The 27,012-nt window shown below is 43.6% G+C and overlaps 1 protein-coding gene and 1 long non-coding RNA gene across 3 annotated transcripts in view; one reads left to right on the forward strand and one right to left on the reverse strand.

The window, feature by feature from the left end:
• Positions 1 to 11,347, reverse strand: LOC107078331 (uncharacterized). 2 transcript variants are annotated; one of them, XR_001479272.2, is made up of 3 exons: positions 11,051 to 11,347; positions 3,478 to 3,719; positions 1 to 198 (listed from the first exon to the last, which is right to left on the reverse strand). It is a non-coding gene; the product is annotated as an uncharacterized lncRNA (long non-coding RNA). The 2 variants fall into 2 exon arrangements; XR_001479271.2 differs by lacking the exon at positions 11,051 to 11,347 and adding an exon at positions 8,029 to 8,316.
• Positions 9,891 to 27,012, forward strand: part of LOC102684341 (artemin) — a 22,103-nt gene continuing 4,981 nt past the window's right edge. The window contains exons 1-2 of the mRNA XM_015355127.2: positions 9,891 to 10,219; positions 26,614 to 26,699. Coding sequence (XP_015210613.1) covers positions 10,105 to 10,219; positions 26,614 to 26,699 — 201 coding nt within the window. The 5' untranslated portion in view covers positions 9,891 to 10,104. The remainder of the gene's footprint in view (positions 10,220 to 26,613; positions 26,700 to 27,012) is intronic.

The following is a 27,012-nucleotide window of genomic DNA, read 5'->3' on the forward strand; positions in this document are numbered from 1 at the left end:
TCGGGCATTAGGACTTAATCTTTATTTGCATGTCCCCTGTGCTGCATGAGTATTTGGCTGTATTGTTAGCAGTCAGTTTACAACGTAGCTGAAGGTACACAGAGGCTCTTCAGCGAGGTGATCTCCTGACTGAAGGTGGATTTCTTGCCAGCAAATGTCCTGGAGTTAACACGCATCCATAGGAATTACTCTCTCAGCCTGTAGATCAGAAGAAAAAATGTTCCTCAAATTGTACAAGACAAATTTTACTAGACAGTAATACATTGGAAAACGAACTATACTATCAAAAGACGATTAGACATGAGCTTTATGCACACCCTCTCTGTGACTAAAAAATGTTTCGGAGGAACAAAAATAATTACATTTTTTTATACCGCATTACTGCCCTACTTGCCTATGTCCATATCTTCCAATGTACATGTAGGCATCTCAGCCACGAGATGAGGAGTTTTACCTAATCTTCTCCTTCAGGTTGGTCACAAACAAGACAGGTCAGTTCTTCTTTGTTCCGATTCTGGACTCTATTTATTCATTAACTATAGTTTCAGTTTCACTTACTGTATGCTTTTGAAACTGTTTGTAATCAGAATGTACAGTACAGAGACCCTGCTGACTGAGCTGTAGTTAAAAATGGCTTCATACACAGAGCTTTGTCTTGGATCAGCAAAGAGCTGTGCCTGTACAATTTCTCTTTTGACCCTGATTGCTTTCACCTTCTAATCAAGCCTACCTTCATTTCCAGAAAGACTCCCTTGATAGGTGTTGCTCTCATTCATTTTTGAACCTGTTTTGTACCCCATTAGAATGCAATGGAGTCAGTGTTATAAAGCCCAATTATTAAACGCAATTCCACAACGGAAAAAGTAGACACAATATATTATAACTTACAGGCATGCATGATTTGGTGTTTGTACTGTAAACTGAATATTACACACAAATCTAGCTTTATGTAAACAGACATACACAAACACTCTGGACGTAACTGTATTGTTTTGACTGCACAATGTAAAATCTATTTATAGGCAGATACTCTCTGTATTCCTGCATTTTTCCTGGTAATTAATAGGCGTGAGGCCCAGTTTGAAGTGGCTTTAAATAGCTCAATATTTGAAGTAAAGGGTGAGCTGTGCCTGGAGCTGTTTGCTCTGTGGCCTGTTTGTCAGTGGATTAAGGAAAGCTGTTTTGGGAAGGCTTGAGGAGATCTCTGAATCACAAGTGCGCTCTGCAGCAGCGCTGGTGGAATGCCAGGCCTGACTGGAATTCCCACCACCTCCACCTTCCCAACGGGAGCTCCATCCCAGAGCCAGCGGGGAGGAAGCAGCCCCCTGACCACCCAGCGTGCTGCCCAGGCCCGGAGCCCGGCAAACAAGTGGAAGACCCTCAGACCGCAGAGGTCAGCACCCTGCACACGCAGCCCAGTCAGCATGTCCATTTATAGGCTTTACAGCTTTTCTGTTCTCCGCCTTCTGGGTTAAAAGATTAAAAAGACCCAAATCGCTCAGATGTCAAATATATGTTCATACGTATGTCAATGAGAAAATAGCTATTCCAATTTGAAAGAATTCTAATTCAATCTAGATTTATGTGGTATTTAGTGCTGGCAAAAGATTAATTGTGTGAACGTTTTTGTAGCGTTAACTGCTGCTTTGCACTTTAATGGATGTCAAAACAGGAATTCTGGTTGCAGGCTTGCAGCCGGTCCCTGGCACGCAGGCTGTTGCAGGGCGCTCTGGGAAGTGGGTTTCAGCTGTCCGCTGTCGTGGGAGTCGGTCCAGAAGAGCCCACACAGGCTCAGGCCAGGACAAGGACACAGCAGCCCTGTCATGCTCTCCCGGCTCCCAGCTCTTTCGTTCAGGGCCTTGCACAGGCCTCGTTCTGGTCGAGCCATCAGTGGCTCAGTCTGTGAAGGCGCAGTATAGCTACTGTAAATAACAGTCCAGGGATGAGCCTCCGGCTACATTCCCAGGCTTAAGGGAATGTCCAGCACTAACAAGCTAAAGGTACTGAAACTCTTTAACTCTTGAACAGAGAAGACTAGGAGAAGGACCTGATTTTTGAGGACAGTGGACTGTGGAATAAAACATGAATCAGAGGATAGAATTGGAAACTAGGAGGAAGTGCACTGGAAATCTAAAAGGAAAGGCACTTCTTTATTTCGTTGTGGGTGTACAAGCCATCCAGCCCTGTGGCCAAAGATAATATCCTGTCTTCTTTCAGGGAACATGTGGATGGGATCCCTAGATCACTTAACCACTAACTACCACACTGCCTGGGTAGGCCTCATGACCTCCTCTGATTGGTAACTCCTCAAACCAGGCGTGTATCGCGCCAGGGTGGTGCGATATTCCAGAATGAACGGGAGTTTTCACTATGTCTCAAACCTGGAATTGATTTCTTTAATAAAATGCATAAATTCTCTCTCTCGCTTGTAGTCCTCTCGGGAAACCCCAGTTGAAAGTAAATATGCAATATCTGAGTGATGCGTCAGAGTCACAGCTGGCCTCCTGGGCTGACTCACCACACTCTTTCAGAGCAGTAGTCTGGGTAGATCCCCGTCCAGGGACACTGGGACAGGCCAGAGAGTCGCCTCCCCCTTCGCGCCGAAGCTGGTTGATTGCACTCGGCGAATTATCAGTAATTTCAGAAAATACACTTATGACACTAAACATATAGCATTTGTACAAAGGAAAAGACAAGCTTGGTTACTGCGAGCAACTAACCTAAAAAGATCTTCTTTCAGGATGGACTGGGAATCCTGTTTTTGTGCTCTTCAGAATCGTGGAATAGAATGATTTTGTTTTCTTTCTTTCTTGTTGGCTTTGCTGTGTCTGTAATCAATGGGTGATAGGCCAGACGTCCTTTGTGAAGGCCACGGTCCTTTGTGTGGATTACTTTAGTTTTCACGGAGCCTGGATGGTTTCCTACAGTAATCTACTCTTTATGAAACTGTTCTTACACTCCTTTTAATAACACAAAATACCACACATAAAACAGAAAATTACCAGCAGGAGAAACACATCATCATTTTGTCTAAGCTGTGTTTTTGCTTCACGTTTCACACTGACCTCTCGAAGTTATGATTGATATCAAGGGATCTTATAACTGACTAAATTTGACCCTCACCAAATTTTTTAATGCAAAGCATGTTTTTGGATCTCTCACACTTTGGGGAATAAATGTCCCCGAAGTTATTAATTAAAACGGCCAATGGATGCTTTTGTTTTTTCAGCTGAAATATTTATGCCGCAAAATACATCATCCTGGCAGCAGCCGAATCTTATTCAAATGCACTTTTGAGATAAAATTGCCATGGTCATTATTTATTCGCTCCGGCCGGGGTTTCTTTTCTGGAAAAGTTGCTCCCACCCCCCTTTTTAACCAGTGCGGAGCTCGACCACAGTAACCCCCCCCGGTCAGTTTGGACAGATGGACAGATGCTCCACCACTGGCCACCCATTCACGCGCCTTGCTTCTCACCCTGCAGGTCCGCAGGTCCGCAGCGCCCTTGGAGACCTCCCTGACGACGCACCTCGGAGGCCGCCGGACCACAGAGGTCAGTGCTGCACGCCGCCCAGAGGAAACCCAACGCTATCATCCACAGTCTGCCATGACATGGTCAAAGCCGCTGCTCTCCAGGGCCGAGGCCACATCCTGCTCTCTCAGCACGAGCTTCTACCCGAGGGCTGATGATCACTGACGTTTCAGCAGTTTGGCCAGGCCTGAAACGGAAAAACACCCCAGTCTGTTCTCTCCCCATCTTTCCTTTAATATTCCCGCCCCCCACCTGGGTACTACTCCCATGCTCCACGGGGAGAATGAGGAAGAGCCGGTGTGCTCCTCCTAGCTGATGGGACCGCTGGACAACCCGATTGGACAACGGGAGCGTCCCTCACCGACGGCACCATCAGCCAAGAGGAGCCCTGCCAGGTCAATCCCAGCCCTGTCCCTGTCAGAACTCTGCCAGTCACCCAACCCCGTCACAGCCAGCCGGCGCCAGGACTTGGCAACACCCGAAATGGGTATAGCACCGCGTGAGCCGAGAGACAAGGCGCAGAAGTAGATCTACGTATTCGGATCTGTCGTGACTGGACATGGATACATGCCGATACAGCAACTGAGCAATGTACAGTACTAAGTCCATCCATCCATTTCCTACCCTCTTTCTTCAGTTCAGGGTCGGGGGGAGCCGGAGCCTATCCCCAGCAAGCACCGGGACCACAGCGGGTCACACCCTGGACGGGACGCCAGTCCATCACGGGACACACACACACACACTTTTCCCAGAAGCCAGCTCACCTGTCGAGGAAACCCGAGCACCTGGGACGCTCGGACATGAGGAGGACGTTCAAACACAGGTAGGTCCCCAGGAACTGACCCCAGAGCCCCAGCGCTGCCATTAGCAGTGCTGACCACTGCACCACTGTGCTGCCCCTCACTGTACTCCACTTGTGTACCATTAGTAAGATTCCAGGCCCCCTTAACAGCGAGCTCCCTGCTGAGCATTAATCCCTGGCCATCTGTACTCTGTAATAGCCCAGTCTGCAGTGTGTCTGTAGCCCTTGCCCTGTCCAGCACTGGTCATTAATCTCCATCAGCGGAGAGCTCAGCTGCAGGGCTCAGTCTCTCACACAACGTGTGCCTGCTGCAGTAGAAGCCTACATTTCCAGGGCTCCTAATGTCCAAACCATTTTATTTTTACTTGAACAGCAAGCAAATCGTTTGAAAGCATCGATTTAAAATATCTTGATCAGGGCCGTAAAGCTTTATTTTATGTGTTGCCTTTAAAAGCAATGATCTCAAAGTGATTAATAAGATGAATATCTGTTTGTCTCATGTTTTAATAACAATGAAGGTTTCATAGCACAGCCACAGAACACAGTTAAATACACCATGGTCATCATTGAAACAGAGGAATGAACATTTCTGTTACATGATTTTTTTAGTTTTTTCAAGCCACTGTCTTCTTGTGTAACTCAAAAAAATGCCGTCCTCCAAGATTCATGCCACACTCCTCAGCTTGTTTTGGGAAAGAAATTGACGCAAGTGGGAATGTTGCACAGTGGTAATACAAAATGTATGAATGCACCCCGGTATTTACTGCGGCATGATGATGCTGTACCTTAAAGAGAAACCTGGAATGTTATCCATGCCACATACTTTGCTTGATGCCATCTTTCATGTCTGGCTGCCCCAGTGCGAAGAGTTAGTACTCAGAAAGGCACCTGGAACCTCTGAGCACAAACACAACTGCAGTTCTGTATTCATCAGCTAAGCAACTTACAGCAATCATTGCGAGGCTGCAAGTCAAAAGCAGAATGTGGGTTTTAGCATAGTACTGTTGCCACAAATACGAACATTTTTACCATGACAAATTAAAGGTTCTCCCCATGAATTTTGAGTGGTGAATTCCTTCAGTCGTGAACAGTGCTCCGGTTCAGAGCTCAGCTGTGTTGTCGAGAGCTCCTGACAGGTCAGGCAGCAGTGATCCTGTCTTGGCTCTGTTATCCAGCCTGGTACCTGTGGCTGTGAGCTATCAGTCTGCTGTGCTGTCTGCTGGCAGTTCCCCGACAGTGCCTGACGCTCGGTCAGGAGTGAAAGGCAGTCAGGCTCTGTTAGCTTCGCGCTCGGGAAGGTGACGCTGCTGTACCCAAAGATGGAACTGCATCCTCAGCTTGGCAGGAAGCCCCGAACTCAACTGTTGTTATTCTCCTTGAGAAATCGGTATGTTTCGGAAGGATAATGGTAAAGGGAGGCCTGGACTTGTTTTAAGAGAGCCTGATTTCTCCTGCCCATCTTGATAACTTTCAAAGGCAAAGACCGTGCATTCGAAAGCAACTTTGACAGGGAGGGCTTTCTTTCAGCAAAATGTGTTTCCCTCACGTAATGCATATACTTCTTTATAAATGTTTATTTGTCTTACTCAGTTTATCTTGGTGATAACCTGTATATGACTTATCAGCTATATATTATGTGTATAATTAGGATAAACTTAACAGGTTTGCATACCTCTGGGATATGCTCTTAGCCAACTACAGAAACCTCCCTCCCCACATACTGCACATACACACACCTACACATTTGAGAAGGTTCGGCTAATTTGAAGAGATCAAGACACACTTGTTTCACAAAGCAATTGCCTTTGCCAAAAGCTGACAACAGGCTACAGTTGACCCTTTAAGAGTTTTAGTTGCGATACTAAAAAAAGCATTTTAATAACTGAAATCATGTGTCATTTGCATGACATGCATTCTGCAAAATATTCTGTATGAATTAAAAAATATGAACAATTACTCCCTTATTACATTCCCCAAAGGTTTTCACTTCAAAATGATTCTTGTAGAAATACCTACCGGTACAAGTGTCAGCACCCTTCCAACCCCAGCCCCCATTGACAGTCAATGTCCAAATACCATAACCCCAGATTTTATCTGAACTTTTAAAATTTTTGAAACACCCATATTTTATAACCTGACAATATCATAATATACTGTACTCCAATGCCGATGTCCTCATTTGTCTGAGTTAGAAGTAAAGTAAATCTGAGTGATTTCAGCATTTACATAAGATTCAAGGCCATGTTTCCTGAAGTTTTTGACCAGGCTGTTGGCCCCATACAGACCCCTGAGGCACACCAGAACAAACAGCTGTCACAGCAGAAGTACAATACCCAAGTGATACAACCTGTGTCCTGTTACACAAATAAGAAAGCAGTACTGGCAAGTGTTACAGATGTTAAAAGAATTCGGAGTTTTTACAGAGGGCTTCGTTATCAATGGTGTCAAAGTCAGCGCTCACACTGAGCAACACAAAAGCCCAGGAACCAGAATCCAGACATAAAAGCCATTTTGTCGATTCGGACCGAGCTTAAATTGTAATGTTTCAATAATGCCTTGTTCAAAACTAGATGAATGAAATCCTGAAAAGGGTGGATTTTCAGTACGTTCTGAAGGCTTCGCCTTAATTTCTAGGGGAAAAAAAATTCACTTAATGGCAGAAATTGTATCCTGAAAGAAACGCACGAATACATTGCACAGCTCAGTTGTTTCGTCAATAGCACGAACCTGGACACGGTTTCTTCAATCACGTTTGCTAGTCAGGACGTTGCACATATTATTCAATCCATTATATACAGGTATATATATTATTCAAGTAAGCAGATAAATCTAAAGCAGATAATTCTAAAAAAAAACTATTGACAAATCTGTCATCTTAAACATAAGCATTAAAATGTTTCACTTCCTTGACAATGGGATTTAAAAACATATTTCACACAGTAATACTGTAGGTGCTTCAGACTCCTGCCTTCAACCGTATGGTAGTCTTATCGATAGAAAGGTAGCATAAACTGGCTATTGATTTTTTTTAAATAAAATCACTGTGCTGTCGCGACCGCGTTTGTAAGCGCGCACACCAGAGAACATGCGCCACCCTCTACAGCAACAGCATAACGAAACTAAAACTCCCGAGCGCTTCAAATTGCTTATTTAGACTGCACATAAAAACTAGTCCGAAACACTAACAACAAAGCACTTAATACTGTGGTGGTAGTACAGATACACAATTGACTGTAGGCTGAAATTTGAGCACGATTGTGTTGCAATCGGAAAAGTCGAAGCGCAGTTATGAGCCGGAGGGCGCTCCGGTTTCAGCAGCGAGCGGCTGGCACTGGTGTGTCGGGATATTCGCTTACAGGACTCACCTCTGGTCCCGGATTGTGATTACAGACTGTTTATTTAGTGTGTGCTGCTACCGGCACGAGCGGCTCCCAGCCTTTGGAATGACGCCGTCAACGCGTGCTCTTGGACTGTATGTGCGTGTGTGCGCTTTTTAAACATATTTTAAAAACATTAGTAGCAGAGGCTGAGGATAACGGCAGGCACAATGCAAAGAGGAGACGCGTTTCCCCAGAAATCTGCACAAATAATGGTATCAACGGATACAAGTGAAAACAAAGAAAAAACACCCACCAAAAACACGAAGGAATAAAATCGGGTGGCGCGTCTAATAAAGACGAAGAGCTGTACTTACTTTATCATGTCATAGCTACCTGAAGAGCTCGCTCTGCGCTCCGGTTTTGTGTGTGGGATCATGTGACAGAGAGGGTGGAATTTGACACCAGGAGGTTTCAAAAATGAGGAGCAACACATATCTGTCTTTGGAGCTGGAATTGTTGCAAAAATCCGTAGTTAACACGGACCAGAAGGCAGTTTCCGTTCCAAATTGCTCTCCCGAACACCCTGGGACAGAGGCTGCAGTAACCTCCGACAGTGACAACTACCGCACGGCGCGCCCCTCGGCTCCTGCCTCATTACTGGCAACTTAACGTGCCGAGCGCCGTGTACATCTGCGGGACAGGCGTTTGACAGGACAACGGCAGCATCACCTCTGGCTGAAATCGGCAACAGAAATTCGGATTACTGGCAGCTGATTCTATCCCTTTGTGTGCGCGTTGTATTGTAAGGAATCATTTACTGTATATACCCATCCAGGGGGCACGTCTACCTGGAATGAAGCTTTGTCGCCGTAGGATTGCTGTATCAACACGTTTGCGACTTACAACACTTCTTTTCTGTCAGGAAACGAAGTTCTGGAGAGGTAAGTGTCCACTGCGTTATCCTGACCAGCGACGTTAATTTGCAAATCCTACTTTTTTTTCCGCCCCCTCATACAGCAGGTTCGTCCGCGGCATCAGTGTGAATACCGGAGAACTTGTTTCAGATACACGGTTAAAAAATTCAAGTCGCCCAAAATGGTAACTAATTCTTGCGAATGCCCTGCCGATCCGTGCTTTCAATATGAAGTTCTAAGTTGTAAAAAAACAACAGTGGCCCAACAGAGGAGTGGACTACCCAGACTGATATTCGTGTGGTCGTGCTATCGAAACGGGCAGTGGGTTAAGAACAGAAGATCGCAGTCGCTGGATGTACTACAGAGATACCCTCCTTATGCGAATCATTTCGTGTAGCCCTCGGGCATTACAAATGAATACTGCTTAATGTCAGCCCGTCTGGTTGCTAATCTGCGCTTCTAAAAAAAGAGAGGAATATCCAGAATATCTGAGATCGTGACAGACTGAAAACTGAAAATGCATTCTGCACTTAGGGTGGTGGTGGGGGGTTAAACTGTTGGGAAATATCACTGTTTCAAAACACAAGACGCGCTGCCTTCCAGTTCCATAGAAGTAGTTGCTCTGTGCTGCACTTGAGAGGAAAAGCGAGGCACCCTGGAGCGAAATTAAGCATAAAAAAACAGCTAAACCTGTACATTTGTGCATCGCTTTCTCGAAGATAATCTGTGGAAATTTTAGCAAATGAAAAGTCCCCTTTCCTCTTTTTTTCTGCCGGTAAAACTTACTTTCGTCTCGGCTCCTAAGTAGAATACGCAACGCCGCCAGTTCTGAACTGATTTGTATGAGCCCGGTTGCACCGAACATATTAATTGGGCAGTTAATTAGAGGAATTTACGGAATCAGTTTGGTGTTCTGATCTTGAATATAGCCCCGACTTTACAGCACAATGCATAAAAATATGGGGTTTTCAAAATCGACCTAAAATCATAAGGACCGAGAATCACAATGCATTTCACATTGATCTGTATTCTGAAGATAGCAATGCTACTATATTAAAGACAGTGTTATTGATGCTGTTGCCAAGTATATTCTCTACTTTAGAATTATTTTTCTCTTTGCAAACTTGTTTTTTTTTATTTCTTTCTCCTTGCAGAGAAAACAATATAATACTACACCTTCATTTTCAAGGGCGCCGCTCAGCTGTTTCTTACATTTAAATAACTCTCATCAGCCGGGAACTTCAGTCTGGAGCCCAACACCGACTTGTGCGCTGTTTCGACGCCAAGCGCCGTGTGTCGGAAAGGTAGAAGATATTATATACATATTACTGAAAAGAAGAAGAAAGACGGAACCGGACTTGGTTACAGAGGGAGGCGCCTTAGCGGTCTGAAACCGAAGCCTGTTGAAAGTCTACAACCGCAGTGGATCGGCCGAGCAGCCCCTGACCAAAATTACAGCAACAAAACACCCAGCCTGACAGGCAGGGGGGAAAGCGCGGAGGGCGAATACATCATGCTTCTGTGAGGGAGCTCTCCATGTGCGTTTTACACAGCCGGGAGATGCGGAGCAGCGGCGGAGAAGGAGGGGCACCCAGAGGTGCGGATCGGTGCGGGACGCGCTGGGGACGCACCGGGACGCGAGGAGGACACGGTAACGCCGAGCTTGGTCGCTTTAAGTGGTTTGGGGACCATCTTAACAACTAAAGATACCCTTTCGCCTTCAGCAGGGCAATCGGTTCCCATTGGGGGCTGTGGGTTTTGTCGTGTCCTGCAACTGGAACGGCAACTTCATAAAACCTGCGACGGCGCTCATCTGGCGCGTAACCGCACGTTTTTCCCAGAGGGCGACAGAGAGCACCTGTTGAGCATCTACATTCGCTTCGTTGTGCTGCTGACAGTTGATGATTTAGATGGAGTATAGTTGTATCTTCACACGAAGCAAAGAATGATCCAATATTACTTATACATTTATATATATATATAACTTTACTATAAGTATCATGCAGCCTTTGTTTTATGACGGAGTGGTGCTGGCGTTGTAGTCTAAATAACAAATATCTAGCGTAATAAATAACGTAACAATTCGCTGAATTATTTGTGCTTCGGCCGCACTCCGACACACCGGGCACGAGTCCCAGGAGGGAACAAGGTGTCTTAGCCGTTGCAGCCCGGTTGTGTGTCGAGGTCTGTCGAGCGAATAACCGATGCATCGTGCCGAGAACGAGTTTCTTGCTTTTCAGTAGCAAGAGCGTGTGTCCCGATTAGTTAAGAGTACCCGCTTGCAGATTTCACCCTGGTTGAGACCCGCCAGAGCCCCATTAACCTATCATTTCCATCTGTCTTCGGGGAAGTTTTCTTTTTTAAATTAATGAGGTAATCATCTCAAAAGCACTTGTTTACTTTAGGAGTCGGCGTTAGCGAATTATGGATTTGCCGGGGACATATCTTTCAGGATTTCTAGCAAGTAATAACTTTAACTCACGTTCAGTTGATTTCTTTCAACGAATATTTTTTCATGTGTATTTGTAAAAGGCAAATTCTTATCGCAGTGCGCTGACTTGGCCCCGGCAGTTTCTCAGCACAAAGCCTTCGCTTTCGTGAACTCGGCGTCCAGTGCCCATTCAGATCGGAGGCTAAAGGAATTTTATCTTGGTGCTTGACGTTCCTCCGAAATATGAAGGTGGTAAAACACTTCAATCTCCTTCTGCACTTGACGCAGTATTCAACATCCCTGTGCTCCGTTTACAAATATCCAAAAAGGCTCCTTCATATGACCTAGTCTCACCTGTCATCAGTCGGGTTTGCTTTTTCACTATTGCGTCGGTGTTACCAAAAGTTGAAAACGCCATTAAATCTAAAACGTTTTGTATTTCAGTCGTTTTTCTTACCGTGTTGTATTTCAGTCGTTTTCCTTAGGGAAAAGCATGGCGCATTCAGTTAACATTCAGCGTGACAGGCTGCACAAATGTGAGACCTGTAAGTATCTGAATGTACTTATATGTGCAGATGTGTACATTAGTGAAAGAGTGTGAAGTACGAGCCAAAATCAGAGCGCTTGTAGCTGCCTTTTAATTTGTTTGCCTGACACAGTATTGTGGATGCTATCAAAGAGAACTTGGGGGTAATGTGTTCTTGAGTAGGTGGTGATCAAGTTTAAAGCAGGATAATACATGCATTTTAATTTAAATAAGAGCTACCCTACCACCACATGCACTCAAACACATACTGTACACACACCTCTGTAATAATTGTTTGAGCAGAGTACGTCAAATTTTCAAAGGGCCTGACCCTATCAGCAGATTGACGAGGAAAAATAAACACTTCTGAAGCATTTCTTTTAGAATTAGTAACAGTGGTCCAGTCAGTATTGCAGGTCATGAATAAGGAGTCAGATTTACTTATTGATCTGCAAAAGAGGGAAGACACTGATGGTGTTTGAATAACCCCGGGCATTCTAGTACAACATAAAAAGCTTTTAGAGCCATATACTGTGGCTGCTGAATTTTCCCCTGTTCTTATCTGTATTGAGTCTAAATCCAAAGGCTCTTGATACTTCCTTTTTGCTTTTACAGTATTTTATTGTTTGCACAGAGTAGGTTATAGGCTATAATGTATTAATTTAAAAAAGCTTGTAATTCTGAACAGGAGAGCATGTTTTTAATTTTAGATAACCATAAATACATAACTATTTACAATATTACATTTGTTTTGCTGTTTGCAAGTTTAGTGTTATTGAAAAGCAAGGGATGAGCAGGACCATGCTGGTTTGCAGTGACCCAGTATGTGACGTACAGTATATGCTCCATAAAGATCATTAGTATTGTCTCCAAGGCCTGCTGAGAAATACCACACATTATGTGTATTGGGTTGAAGCAAAGCCCCTGCTATATGCCAAGTGCTTTGAGATCCTTTCAGAAAAAAACTCTAAGCAAATAAAAGATTAATAAGTGTGAATTGTAAATATTAGTTACTATGTGCGGTATCTCAGAGGGACAAATCAAGTATACTAAGCATGTGCATTTTGTCATGCAACTGCTAACACATAGTGGACGTTTTTAGCAGTTTATCTTAGGCAATCCCACCAGATTCTAGTGTAGCGAATGAACTTTAGGTTTGCTGTATTTTTTAACACAATAAACAAATTGTTACAGAAGCAAAGGGAATCAACTATTTTACACCTCAAGGGCACGCTGAAGGTTACAATTGCAGTACTTGCTCTCACCATAAAATCATGTTTCTTGTGCAGAATCTTAGCTGACCCAACAACCTACAGTGTGTTAAAGTATTGTTCAAGATTGAAATCGTGTTCAAGAATCCAATCTTTTATTTGACTGCAGCAGTTCATCCAAATACAGTAAATTACATTGTGCTTAATAGCACGTCTCACTCGACAGGTTAAACGTGTCAATCATGGTCAAGGTTATTTCTGTTAAATAACAGGAGTGTACAGTGCAGGTCGTTGCCTCAAATTAGTCTGAGCATCATTTGTCGAGCTCACACATGGTAATGGGGAGCAGTGGGTTTTTTTTAATTGGAACCCATGAATGCAGAGACTTGGGCAAACCAACTACTGCTGTAGAGTTTGTAAAGAGAGGGACATGCTGGCTGTTGGAAGCTGATTCAAACCATTCCTAATTGTGGGGTTCTGTGCTGAAGTTTGGAGGTAAGCTACATTGCACCACAATTCATGCACAGATGTGTCCTTTAAGTTGAAAACACAGCCCGTGAATCATAAATAACCTGCTTTCATTATGGGAACAATCAGGCAAGAGTACATAAAGGATCTACATAATGGAGATATTTTATATTCTTTCTAATTATCAGAGTGTTGATATTACCTAATTTGTTTTTTATATACTGAAAGCATTTTTAATGTCTTTCAGTTTATGTTCAAGCCTTTAGTTGAGAAAAAGTGCTACATAACTGCCTTTAAGAAGTGTAACATTGCTATTGTATGCAAAATGCAGTGTCTCTGATTTGTGTAGAAAGCCTTACACGAAATAACCATTTTTGTATACACAATTATTAATGTTTATTTGACAGAACCCCACATCCTTTAATTTCCTTGTTAAAGTAATGTACAGGTCATTCTCTGACTGTCGGCAGCACATCTCCTTAGTGCAGACAAAGGTTAAAAAAGAGGCCGAACACAACCAATGGCAAATAAAAAATGCCTTCACGTGAATGTGGTAATTCATCTGTAGTATAACATGACTGCAAAGGCAAACAGTGGGAGAAAAAGAACAAACGACAGGGGAAAAAACTCCCTGGATGTGATACATTTCACTATAGCAACAAGATCAACAAACCTTTTTCATCACAGCTCATTCTAGTGTGACTTTTATTGTATTGGTGCAGACAGGGTGAATGGAGTTTCTCTTGTACAAAAAGGACACATACAAACCTTTACTCCCTGCCAGTGGACTAAAATGTTTTGGTCTCCTTGTCGCGGCGGTAGATGATTCTCTGCGCACCTTCGAATGCGATGGATGTCTCTGTTCCTGCTCTATTTTTCAATTGGAAAACTGCGTTTTCTGCAGGCTCATGTCTCCTTCGCACACACACGCTCCACTGGGTCCCAGAAATGGCACACTCCACTCCGCTGACTGAAACCCTATCCCAGCATCCCACTGCCAGCCCAGTCTGCTCTCCTATATTCCCATTTAAGGAACGGGTTAGCGGGACATGAAGTACATTTTCCACCATTTGTTTTTGATTTCATCACATAAAGCCTTTCGTTTATTAGACGAAGAGGAGTTTTCCAGCGTGCATTTCCCAGGAATTTAATTAAATGGTTTTCTTAAGAGTTGAAAGAGAAAAGGCTACTGTTAAATGAGACCGTGTCCGTCACCCTGAAGTGCGAAGTGAAGGTTTGAAGGGCGAGGCGCAGGGAGATCTGGAGCCCGTTATCAATCATGAAGCCGACTGACAGTAAGGGCCAGAGGTCCAGACCTGCAGGGTGTGAGAGAAAGCATCGTCCCCAACTTCAAACGCTTGACTCACGAAACCCATGTGAGCCCAGAAACGTTATCCAGTGGGTTGCAACTGTTCCTCAACATCTGTGTTCCTCAGAGTTGTAGAGTAGAATATAGAACACAGGCCACAAACTACAACACCACCGTCCAAATGAGAACATTCCCATCAGGTATCATTTTTTATTTTTAATTTTTTGTTAAAAAATGTTTTTCCATGTAATGTTTGGTTTACCTTCTCATAATAATAATATTAACGATGATAGTAATAATACCTTTTGTATTGTAAAATAATAGTTTTGTTTCTATGCTGTAGGTCTTGTGTTTAGAAAAGTATTTTCTGTGTTATAGTATATCATACGTTAGTCATGGGAAGTGACATTGCTCTTTGATTTTCACAGATCCTCTACTGGGTAAATGTGATCTATACGTTTGCCAGGCAGGATATTGAATGAGACAGGATAAACAGAAAACAAACCTGGGTTCCATCCTCGGGGCAGAGTGCATTAGAAATTGTGAGGGTGAACACATTGTGCTCCAGGATGTGGACTGTAAGCCAAGTACGGCCAGTGAACTGCGTGTGTTGGTTCTATCGGAAGAGAGGAGAAGAGGCCACAGCTCTGTGGAGTAGTGGTGAGGGTTCGTTGCTGGAAAGTTATGTGACTGCTCCTGTTGCACACTTGAACAAGGTGCGCGACTCGGACTGTTTCCACAGAACGCATGTCTCTGTAATGGGTTCAGGTTTGTTAGGGATAAAAGCTTTGGGCAAATGATAAATTAATAACAACGCTCAGCATTAGAAGTTCTCTCGAGCAATAGGGGTGCCTGCTCTTTGCAGAGGTCAGCCACCACTCCAGTCCATTTGGATCTGCTGACTAGATCGTTCCATTGAAGGGAAGCTAAATAAATAATGATTTTGAATTCCTCTTTCCCTCCCGGATTGAAGACAATTAACGCCAAGATTGGGATTACATTATGTGTCCATGCAATGCTGCTCACTCTTCGAACATGTGGCAATAACTTAGATATTGCCGAGTCGTGAGGCTGACGGGGATTGAAGAACCTGAGCTGGGCTGAAGATGTACCGGTAATCTCGCTCCTCCTGCCCTCTGGAGTAGTGGGTGCCTGGAGTTTATGGGGTAATTTTGGTTTTTACATTGCAGGCACTCCACATTTTTTGTTCCTCAGTGACTCACAGAGGGAATACCTCTTATCCCGTTGTTTTAGATGTGAAATTATGACATGACTAATTCTATTTAGAATGCAGCACTTCATAGAATTAATAATAAATGTGAGGTTTAAACGAGTCTGGTTTCAATTTGTATCTGTAACAAGGCAGTCTGAAACAGTGCAGTCTGAGCCTTTTCCCATGACACCGCCCCTAGGACTCCCCATGACATTGAATTCTCCCACTGGGAGACAGTGATTGAATCCTAACTAGGGACAAGTTGTGAATACCACATCCCCATGTCACTATAGAATACACGCAGAAGGCAGGAAGACCACTTTGTTAGAGTCACCAGTCCTCCAACTGAGGTCAGACTCTGTTTATGTTGGAGCTATCAGATATCTTTCAGATACATGCCACCAGCTATATCACCTTGCAACCCAGTGAAGCTCAGCAGGTGGGAGCCTGGCCTGTACCTGGATGGGAGACCTCCTGGGAAAGCTAATGTTGCTGCTGGAAGAGGTGTTAGTGGGACCAGTAGGGGGCGCTCACCCTGTGTTCTGTGTGGATCCTAATACCCCAGTATAGTGGCGGGGACACTGCACTGTATAAAAGGTGCTTTGAGTGGAGTGTCCAGATAAGCGCTATATAAGTGTAAGGAAGTAGTATTAATTATAATGTTGGTAATAAAATATAAAGCATTTCCACTGAGAATTTTCTTACGGGCAGCAAACAAATGAAGAGATAATTTTACTTCATATTCCAGTCAGTCCAGTCCTGGTAGTGGAGACCCACATGCCTGCTGGTTTTTGTGCCAGTGAGGCATAATAATAATAATAAAGTTTATTTTCTAATGGAAAATGAGAATAAGTAAAAGACTAAGTTTTCTTTTCTAATTTTGTTCCATCCATCTATTCTCTAACCCCTTCCTCCAATTTAGCGGTGCAGGGGAGCTGGAGTCTGTCCTGGCAAGTAACTGTTGCAAGGCAGGATACGCCCTGGACAGGACACCAGTCCATCACAGGGCACACACCCTCGCAGACAGCACCCCAGGTCCAGAACTGGACCCAAAGCCCCAGTGCTGTGAAGCAGGGATGCTGACCACTGCGCCCCATGCCATTTCTTATTGTGTAGTTAGAATGTACAGTATGTAGAATCTTAATGTTGTTTCCTACAGTATGTTCCTGTGACATCACTAGTAACCTTTTAATTGCATTTGAATGGAAGATTTTCTCAAAAAAACTGTCGGAGCAGACCTTTGTAAGTGCGACTCCATTACACTTAAAACAGTGCTGTACAGTAAGTGGTCCTTGCACCTGTAAAAGTAAAGGAATCTCCTTCCTTGAGTGAACAGCTGCCTTGTAGTCAGGTTTCTTTTTTAGTTGTGTTAATAGTCGGTTACGATAGGGATCAGATATGGTCCTGGGCTGACTACACAAGTGGGCAGTGATGTACTGTAGCTCAATGGATTATGTGTTTGTGTGTGAGAGAGAGGGGGGGATCGTGGCAGAGAACTGAGAAGGCAGCTGGCTCGCTACACCACAAAGGCTGTGCTTGTGAGGACACTGCATGCGAAGGAATGCAAACAATATCCACTTAATTTGGAAAGCAAAATAAAAACTGCGTCCCGGACAGTAACACACATCCGTCTGGGTTTCGAGCTCAGTCACAGGCCTTGAACCACTCGAGGACTGCGCTTCTAATGCTTTAATGATCGCGGTTTTCTCAGGGAAGGACACGACAGAGAAAACCAGGGGAGAGTGTGGGCATGGTTTCTGTACGTCGTTGGAAAAAGTATTTTACATGATAGAATTTGCATAGTATAATCACGGCAAAGCCTGGTTTTGCAGATGCAACCATGGTCAACTTCTTATCTGGGGAGAAAGATGGAGTCTGACTTTCAGCTGCTAAAAGAATCAATTACGGACTGAGACATTACTGACTGGTTTAGTGGTCTGCCTGTGTGCTATTTAACTTCAGCACTGGAACTGTGTCTGACGTTGTATGATTTTCAGTGGAATTTAGGCCCACAGCTGTACTCTATATACCAATTCACTTTGTTTGTCTAGAGTGAAGTTGTAGCCTTTGTAGAATTGGCTGATAATCAGAACCAGTAATTTCGATGCCAGGATAGTACTTACAATGTATTTTTTCAATTACGTTGACATTTTGTATCTTCTGTCTGTGGAATGCAATGCTACATCTTGTGGTACAGCTAGCATCTAAGTTCACGTTGTTTGTCTAGAAGGATTTTAAAAGCCATTGCAAGCGCGCTGGTGCTATAATTATCCTTCCTGTAATGACTTTTCTTTCGTGCAGAATTAAACCAACTGTACTGTACGTAGTCGCTGGAAAGAATTCCTAGCCAAAGCCTAGACTCAAAATCTTCTACAGGATTTGTCTCCATTCGTGTTATTAGGAGCAGTTTTTCCCCTTTAATCACACAGAAAAACAAACACACATTGTCATGTAGCCTCACTCTCCTTAAAAGCAGCTCCGATGGTGGCAGTTCCTAATGTGAATACAGAATCTCGGCAGGGCCAGAGCGACGTTCTTCACAGCTATGATCCTGGAAGAGAAACGTCTCGATTGTTTAGATCTGGGCAGAGGTTTCCTGAGGGAAGGAGAGGACTTTGAGAACCAGGGCTCCCTGAGCTGGACTGGAATTTGGGGGATCAAACAATTTCCGAATCAGCTGCTTTGTCCAAAACAAGCACGAGAGGCATTCCTAGAAGAAACAGTGACCATCTACTGATATGAATTAGGATCAAGTTCATAGTAAAGCTTTACATGGTTTAAGTTCCCTTGATTAAATAAATGATTTGTGCATAATGGAAAACTGCAGCTGAACTCTTATTTAGCCTGTTCTTTATTCCGCTGTCTGTGGAAAAGCTCCAAATGCAGCCATGTCTAGTAGGTATGTAGTCGGGGAATCTCATCCAGCCATTTTCTGAAGGAGCCTAGGGTGTCTCCCTCATCAGCATGGGTGGGCAGCATGTGTTCCAGACATTTACAACCTTTCATGTAAAGAAGTGCCTCCTGTTCTGAGTTTTAATAGCACTTCCTCATAGTTTCCACTTGTGTCCTCTGGTTTGTGTTTCACTGTTGGCTCTAAATACTTCCACTGGGCTGACTCTGTCAGTGCCTTTGAGGAACTGGTATTGGGCCTCCTCATAGTCTCCTCTGTTCAAGACCGAAAAGATTCAGTTCCCCCCAGCCTGTCAGTGTACGACATACCCTTAAGCCCAGGGATGTATCTGGTTGTTTTTCTCTGGATTGCTTCCTGTGTCTGACCGTAGGGGAAAACACTGCACTCCCGTAAAACCATCTTTTAGTCTGATCAGTGAAATACAGACTACTTTGTTCTACGTTGTAAGTGGATTTTCTTATAAGACATGCTGTCCAATTGTAAATTCCTACGTTTATTTGTGATAAATAACACTGTATATGTGACCTGTCCATACAACTTAAGACACTTCAAACCTGAAGTGAAATTGGTTAGCCTTTTTAAATGGGAAAACTGTTCTTCATTGTTTCCAACACAATAAGGGAGATAAATCTCTATTTTACAAAAACGCTATTGATAAGCTTCATGCAAGTATGTACTACAAGTGTCTCGTGCCTCACACTTGGTGCACAAGACATTCCACACATTTGTTTCTTCAACTCATTGAGTCTCTCACATTACTGCCCATGGGCACTGTAGTCACTTCCTTACATGTGAGACTGTCTGCGTATGACTGAGGTTTGGAGATGGGTTGCTCGTTGAATTTGTAACTTGGCTCTTTTTTTTCATTCGCAATGTTTTTGATGCAATGTATAACAATTGAATGCACACTCCTGCAATCTTCTAACAACAGAGAGATGTCTCAAAACAACAATTTATTTTGTTCAGTATTGCTCCTAAGATCTTGTGCATAATGAGCCACTTACAGTATATGATATAAGATAGATATGAATGCAGCACACATGCTACTGTCCAGTAATGTGTGTATACGATGGAATTTGTGACAGGCTTTTAGAGAAGACGGTGTGCCAAGCCTGTTTGGTTGAATGCTTCACGTTGTAAATAGCCATCAGGTTTAAACTCACAGTTGTTCCCCACGTGGTTTGGCACATTCTCATTTCTCGACAGCTTGTTCAGACTGGAGGGAATGCCAGGGTGAGAACCTCTTTAGAAGGCATTGTAAAGGGAGCTAATCCAGGCAGACAGCGATCCAAAACTGCAGCATGTGCAGTACTTCCTGCATACAGGTTTATCAGGCTGATGCTTTTGTGCAAAGCAACTTAATATTTGCACCCTTTTTCTGTATACTGCCGAGTGTTTTACTGGATCCATCTGGAAAAAGTATCGTGTACAAGATCAGTGTCTCACCTGGGACTTGATCCCACAGCCTTCCAGTTACAAGTCCAGACTCCTAACCCCTGTTCTGCCCCACTACCCCATTACCACCGGACCACTCGCACTGGGCCAGGACTTCCCACCACTCGTGGGAATCAGGACTCTTCTGTGGTGGTGCTCCGTCTTTGTTAAGGGTTTTCAAATCACAAGAACATAAGCAACATTAAAAACAAGTAGATGCCTATCTTGCCGGTGTGGTCACCAGATGCCTTTTGAGGACATCAAGATCTATTAGACCCCAGCAGTTTGTTTAGCCCAACCCAACATGACTTTGTGTGGAGGTACATCCTAGACATTCATATACGTTTCCTCTTAATTTCCACTGAGCATCCCTTTATCTGCGCTTTGTCCTGAAGAAAGGTTGTGCTTCCCATTTCTGAGGTCTCAGGCTCAGCAGCAGTCCCGCTACTTTCTGTCTCAAAAATGACATCCCTGGTTTTGCCCTCCAGATCTGACACAGTGGATTCGAATGAACCTTCCCATCAACTCCTTGGTGTAGTTTAGCAGACAGGCAGGAGCTGTCCTGCAGATGACCTGTGATGCTCATGACTCATGCATGTTTGTCCACGGTGTACTCTTAAGACACCATATAAACATCATCTGGATTCCTGCAGTGTCTGTTTCAGTTTCCTTCTTATTTGCCTTCTGAATGCAGTCACAAAGGGAAGCCCTCTAATTCAAACAAAGGGCTTTAGCTTATGGCTGATCCCTGTCTTCCTTGTCGCTAAAATGGACCATCTTACTTCTGACATTTGAGGCCTTGATCACATCTTTACAGGGACAGTGTAACACAACACAATAGCGTCTGTAGGGTCCTTCATGATGAGGCCTCCCAGAATGCTTTGCACGGGTCTGTAAAGATCATGAGCACAATGCTCTTCTGTTACAGTCCATTACTCAGAAGCACTTTACTCTGTCACTGATTCTTCACCCTCCAGCTCTGACTTGAAGTCATTTCTGTAGGGTTTTGTTGAGATGCAGTTGGACTTCCTGGCAGCTCAATCCAGTGTGCAATAGAATGCATTATAGTGTTATCACGCCCATCTCTTCTGAGTGCGCGAGACAGCTGTGCTGGGGAGAGCTGTCAGACCTCCAGGAGGATTCCTTGTGTATTCTCAATAAGAGTGCATCCCTCGGCAGGTGTAGTGCAGCTGGATTTGAAGGCTATGACGTGCTTGCAGCTCGTCCAGCGCGTCGCTGGTCACGTTCATGCGTTCGGATACGTTTTGCTGGTTGCTTCACAGCAGCTGCTCCAGGGCCAGCTCTGCGAGCTGCTGTCTCGAGCGGTGACCAGCGCTGCCCTCCCCATGTCCTTGAAATGGCCTGGGTGGGTGTGGAGAAAGGAAGTTGGTTTACAGGGGCACCACTAAAGAATGCAGTAGCAGTAGTAGAAGCAGTAATAGTAGCAACAGCAGCAGCAGTAGCAGCAGTAGTAGTGGTGTCCATAGTAGTCATGTTGAAGCACTGCAGCTCTAATGTGTGTTAAACGTGAATTTGAAAAAGGGATTTTGTCTCCAAAACGTATTTATTTTAGTTTTTGTTACAGAAGAGCTTGTATCAGATGCCCACATTTGTACAATTCATGGTGTGCGGAAGCAAGAAGCTACGATTGTTTTCGTATCCTATGTAGTGTATTCTTTGTAATTCCCAATTGCAGTCTGACCTCAGATGACAGCTCAATCATCCAGCCATGTATTCGTTTTCGAGGAGGCCCTGGGGCCACGGTGATTCCTGGTTTGCAGAGCAGTGGCACTGCCTGTCTGAGAGACAAGTGGAAGTGTGTGAAGGAATTTATTGCATTTTTATGACAGAGGGAAGTAGAGGGAGTGAGATTATGTGCTTGCAGAGCAGTTGCTTTTTGACAGCAGCCTGGCACACCTGAGGAAAGAATGTCTGGTAATAATCAACCAGCTCAAATCGTAAAATTAGATCTTATAAAACTGTATGCTTTTACCGGACTGTTATCATTGACCAAAATCTCCATTTAATCCTTGTTGTTCTCTCGCTTTTACTTCAACACCTGTTAATTCCAGCCGGCTGACAGGTAAAGCCTCTTTTATAGCCCTCTGGGCAGAGGGCCCTGGAGTCAAAGGGCAGTAAAACACAGCAGACCTTTCCTGACCTCTGCACAGACTTCCTTTAGTCAGCTTTGCCCTGGGTTCTCCTTTTGCGACTCACTACAACAGCAAAACATGAAGCTTTTAAGACAAAAGTGCCTTAAAGGGCCCTTGATACAGAGGCTGTCCTTTCAATTCAACTCAATTCAATTCAACTTTATTGTCATTAAACTTACACAGGTGCATAGTATAATGAAAAGTGTTTCTCATTAGTCACTCAGGTGCAGTATATAAATAGGACAGAAGATAAGACAATAGACAGTAACACAATAACAATAACAGTAACATGTAATAACATAACATAAATAACATGTAATCAAGTAATCAAAACTGTGCAAAATTCCGCAAACAGAGAAAATATAACAGGACAAAAACAGTGCAAGGTAATTCTTGGAACAGCGCAAAAATAGTATGGTTAAAAATAGTATGGTTAATTAATAAATATTAAATATTATTATGCCTGTTACAGTTTTACTGGGCTATCGAGGGGACAGTGCAATTTCAGCTTGCATGTGTGTGTAGTGGTGTAGGAGTACAGTCGTTGTGGGTACAGGAAGACATTAGGAGAGATGATGAGTCTTTCAGATAACGAGTCCTTCTCTGTTCTAGCAGGAACCCCATGGCGCTCAGTTAGTAAGAGAACGGCAGGATGAAATGGGCTGGTGTGAGGATGATACTGAGGAATAGGAATGAAAAAGTTTGTAAAGGCAGCATGGTCGTGCAGTGGTTAGCATCGCTGTCTTGCTGCACTGGGACAGTTATTTATCATATCACTGTTACTCACATGGTGGCAGTTCTTTAAGTTTCGAGAAGTTTTGAAGTGGTTGAAACAAGACTGACCTCATGATGCCATCTCCCTGCTGCCAGGTTTCATTCTGATGTGCACAACAGTGCCACACAAGAAGGAGAGTGGGCCCCACCATGCAGAGGAAGACATTAAAACGCACACAGCTGCTGAGGTTACCTCGCACAACATTAAACCACTCATTGCCTTTGAAAACAGGCATCAGTGGCAGCTTTGAAAAGGCTGTTTTACCTGAAATGCACAAGTCCGAAATCAGGTTAGAGCATGAAAGTGTCCTGCCTAGTGTCCTCTTTCAGCTTCCCAGTCTGGAAATGAGATTTGATTTAAAGTGTTGGGGCTGCAGTGCAAGCAGATCAATTGCAATGCTTTCCCTTAATGGCTTTCATTTTCCTTGTAGATGGCAGAACTGGAGGGTTAATTAATCTCCACTGCTAATAACAATAAGCAATTAGAGGCTTGATCCTTGCCAGTCCTTGACAGGTCCAGGGAGTAACCTCGTCCAGCAATCAGTGTTGAGCAGGGGTGGTTAGGATTGCAAAGTTTTCTCTGGCATTCCTCGAGCCCCGTGTTAATTCCCTGAATGGTGTGGAATGCGAGAACAAAGCTGTCACCTCTGGTAATGAGAAATAAATTCAAACGACCTCGTAGTTCATGTACAGAGCCTTGGTAGAATGGAATCTGTTTTATAGTCTTTGCTGTGATAAACAATACGCATTTTTCCAAAGCATTCTGCAGTGCCTTACGCACAGGCGTTCCTTAAGACTAAGACTTGTACCTCAATAATCTTAAAGCAATTTCAGTTCAGTTAAGGAATCTCTTCGGTTTTTGGTACAAGCCCCCTTCCAAGCTGACTAATGCATTGATTGTATTGTCCAATTTTCCTAATACTTTTTTAAATTATCTTGCAGTCTTTTGCGATGACCTGCACATCAAAGACACAGTCATACACATAACGATAATTAGCAGCAGTGTTTATGCTTCTTATACTGCAAATACTAGGACTTCAAAAAATTGGACTCCTGTCCACTTGCTGTCAGTGTGTCTTCCATAAAGCCTTTGTACTGTGTTCCTGCCACAGGGAAGCAATGTGTGCAGGTTTATATGCAGGGAAGGCTATTTTTAGAAAGCTGACAGCAGTAAAAGAGATATAAAAAGCAAGAGATAAAAACAACATGCTCTCCTGTTGTTGATTTGTCCTTCTATTTATATCTCCCCATGAATCCTTGGTGGTCACTTATAAGTTATATTATGACAGCCTGCTCTTAAACCTATTGTGTTCCCATATCGTGCATAAATCCTTTTTTATACCCAGACGTGTAATAAAACCATTGAAATCCTATACAAGCCTTTATTTAATTCTCTTCATGGCTGCTTTCCTCTGAAATTAATGAAACGGCATCCACAGTCCTGATCATTATCAGCGGGGGTAATACGATCCAACAAATCCTGGAGAAGGGGCTCTCAAGTCATAAAGACATTGCAACATGTGTGCCTTTTAGAAGACAGGGGTAAACTAAAAGTATCTGCAAAAAAAAAAAAGCAGTTGTGTTGTTTCTAGATCAACCCAATCCCTCCTGCTTCATGGCATAAGTCTTGCATCCAAATATTGTACTGTATGTAAATGTTCTCCCAGTAAAGTGAGTCATAGAGACAGCATGGTCTTGGATCTCTCTTATAAACCATGCTGGATGCTGCACACAGCCCCTGGCAAGAGCAGGGATGTGAGTTCTGGTGCTGTGCTGTGCTGTGTCAAGACCACACAGGACCTGAAGCAGCTGGATCGTAAATGCTTTTTGAAAGTTGAGGTTATTTACAAAAAAACATTATTGCTACCCTCTTTTAAAATAGTCACTTTAATAATCCTGTCTGTCATGTATCACCAGTGTGATTTAAAGTAATAATACAGTTCAATTGAAAACTGTACTGTAAGGGCTCTAACACTGCTTTATTGTGCTTTCATTGTACAAGTTTCATAGCATCACAGACGTTTTCTCTTGAAACACACACTTCATGCCAGAGCTCATAGTTTAGTGTGTGACTTTTTTTTGCGGTGTCAACTTCAAACATGTGCAAATGGTGGAGTGAAAGAGGTGACACCGCAAGTGGCGATGGACAGAGAAAACGATTTTGTGCTGCTCTTGAAGAGATCTGAGGAAAGGTTGCTATACAGTGCCCCCAGCTGTTCAGTAATCGAATTACACCCCCCCTCCATAACAGCCTTAATTCTTTATCATCATTATCACCATGCTCAACATTCACCGGTTAATGTTAAGAGTTTATTAAAGTGACTTAATATTACATGCCGGACGACTGAATTGTGACAGCCATCTCCCTTTCTGTTCTCTGATAAATGCACCAATCTCTTCTTTCCAGATTTTAGTGCTGTCACCGTTTCTCATTGTCTTTCAGAGGAATATTTTAGAAAGGATAAGTGAACTGTAGCGAGGTATTGTGGGCTGATCTCATGCCACGTTAGTGTGGCGGCAGTACAGTAGTTCCCACCCTGTCAAGGGCGTAAAACAGAAAGGTCAGCCTCACTGTGCAAGTCATTTCAGAAACAGGTTCGCTGTAATAGGAAGACCACCTTATCGGCTTTCGATCAGTAATGGTCTGCTGCCCTTCTGCAGAGTTTCTGTTTCTGTAAACCTTTTAATATTTTCAATAGAAAGATCTCTGGCTCTTTAAGAATTCCATTGAGAAGGGTTCTATAGAAGGTGTTGTCACTGAACTTGTGAGGCGTATGAATCGTTTCAGTAGACAAGCCGACACAAGCAGTGTGACCTATCTCAATACATTGAGGTTTTCCCACCAGAGAGGCAGAACGTAGTGCTTGCTTTAGAAAGCGCTGAAAATGTGCAAAAGATTGATGAAGTTTGGGCAAGATAAAAAAGAATGACTTACAGTACATAAGACTGTGGTATTTTAATTCACTCTGGACTGTGAAAAACTGTTATTCTACTACTGTTATTTAAAGCATTAATATAATAGAAATTGATTATTTTAAACTATTTTCCTAACTGTTTGATTGTTTTTATTTTATTCCGAATGTTTTACATCAGGTTATATCCCAGATGAACTCAATTTGGCCCACAGGGTCGCGGGGAAGCCAGATCCTATCCCAGCCAGCTGAAATGCAAAGTTGGTTTTTAAAATACAAAGGTCTTTAGGACACAGCACTCGGGACACGAACAATTTCTTTACCCTCGGATGAGAGCTTCAACATGTATCTGTTTGTTGGCATTCGTATCATTTTTTTTCTCAGGATTCAAGATGCAATATTTTAATACATAATAAGCATCCTCTCCAAATCAAAAGAGTAATATACATGTATGGAAAAATCGAATCTTTACAGTTTAGTAAAGGAATGGATTTATTCTGCCTGACTAGGAGTTTATTTTTGTTTTGAACGATTAAAACTTTGCAGTGGATCAGAAGTACTGTGCATAGCAGCAAAATAGAACTCTGACAATGGGTCAATTAGAAGGTTAAAAGGTAAAAGGTTTTTTTATCTGTACGTTGTTCTTCAGTCAAGGGTGAGATAGGTGTTAGTGTGAACTAACTGGCTCTTCCTTCATCTCCAGACAGGAAGAGACGGGAGAGTGCAGGAAGTGTTCCGGAGCAGACCGAAGTGTCTCTCAGGACGGGATCCTACCTGGGAGGCTGGAAGGTACAGTACCTCCGGTTATATTACCATGGTTTGCATCTCAATGGCACTTTTTTTACCCTGAAAGATCCCGTAACACCACCGGTGCAGCACAGGGCGGGAGCTGCTTGCTCTCTTGCTGAAGCGTGGCCCCCCCATCTGGGGGGCACTGGGGCCCCGAGGTGTCGTCCATCGCACCTCCTCCAGCGGGACCCTTAGTTATTCCCAGGAGGTCTCCCATCCAGGTGCTGACCAGGCTCACACCTGCTGAGCTCCAGTGGGGCCGCCAGCTCTGCGCTGCAGGGTGATATGGCTGCCAGCTTATGGGAAGGCCTGG

The sequence above is a fragment of the Lepisosteus oculatus genome, chromosome 9, assembly GCF_040954835.1.
Source record: "Lepisosteus oculatus isolate fLepOcu1 chromosome 9, fLepOcu1.hap2, whole genome shotgun sequence".
In the NCBI taxonomy this organism is placed as follows: Eukaryota; Metazoa; Chordata; class Actinopteri; order Semionotiformes; family Lepisosteidae; genus Lepisosteus; species Lepisosteus oculatus.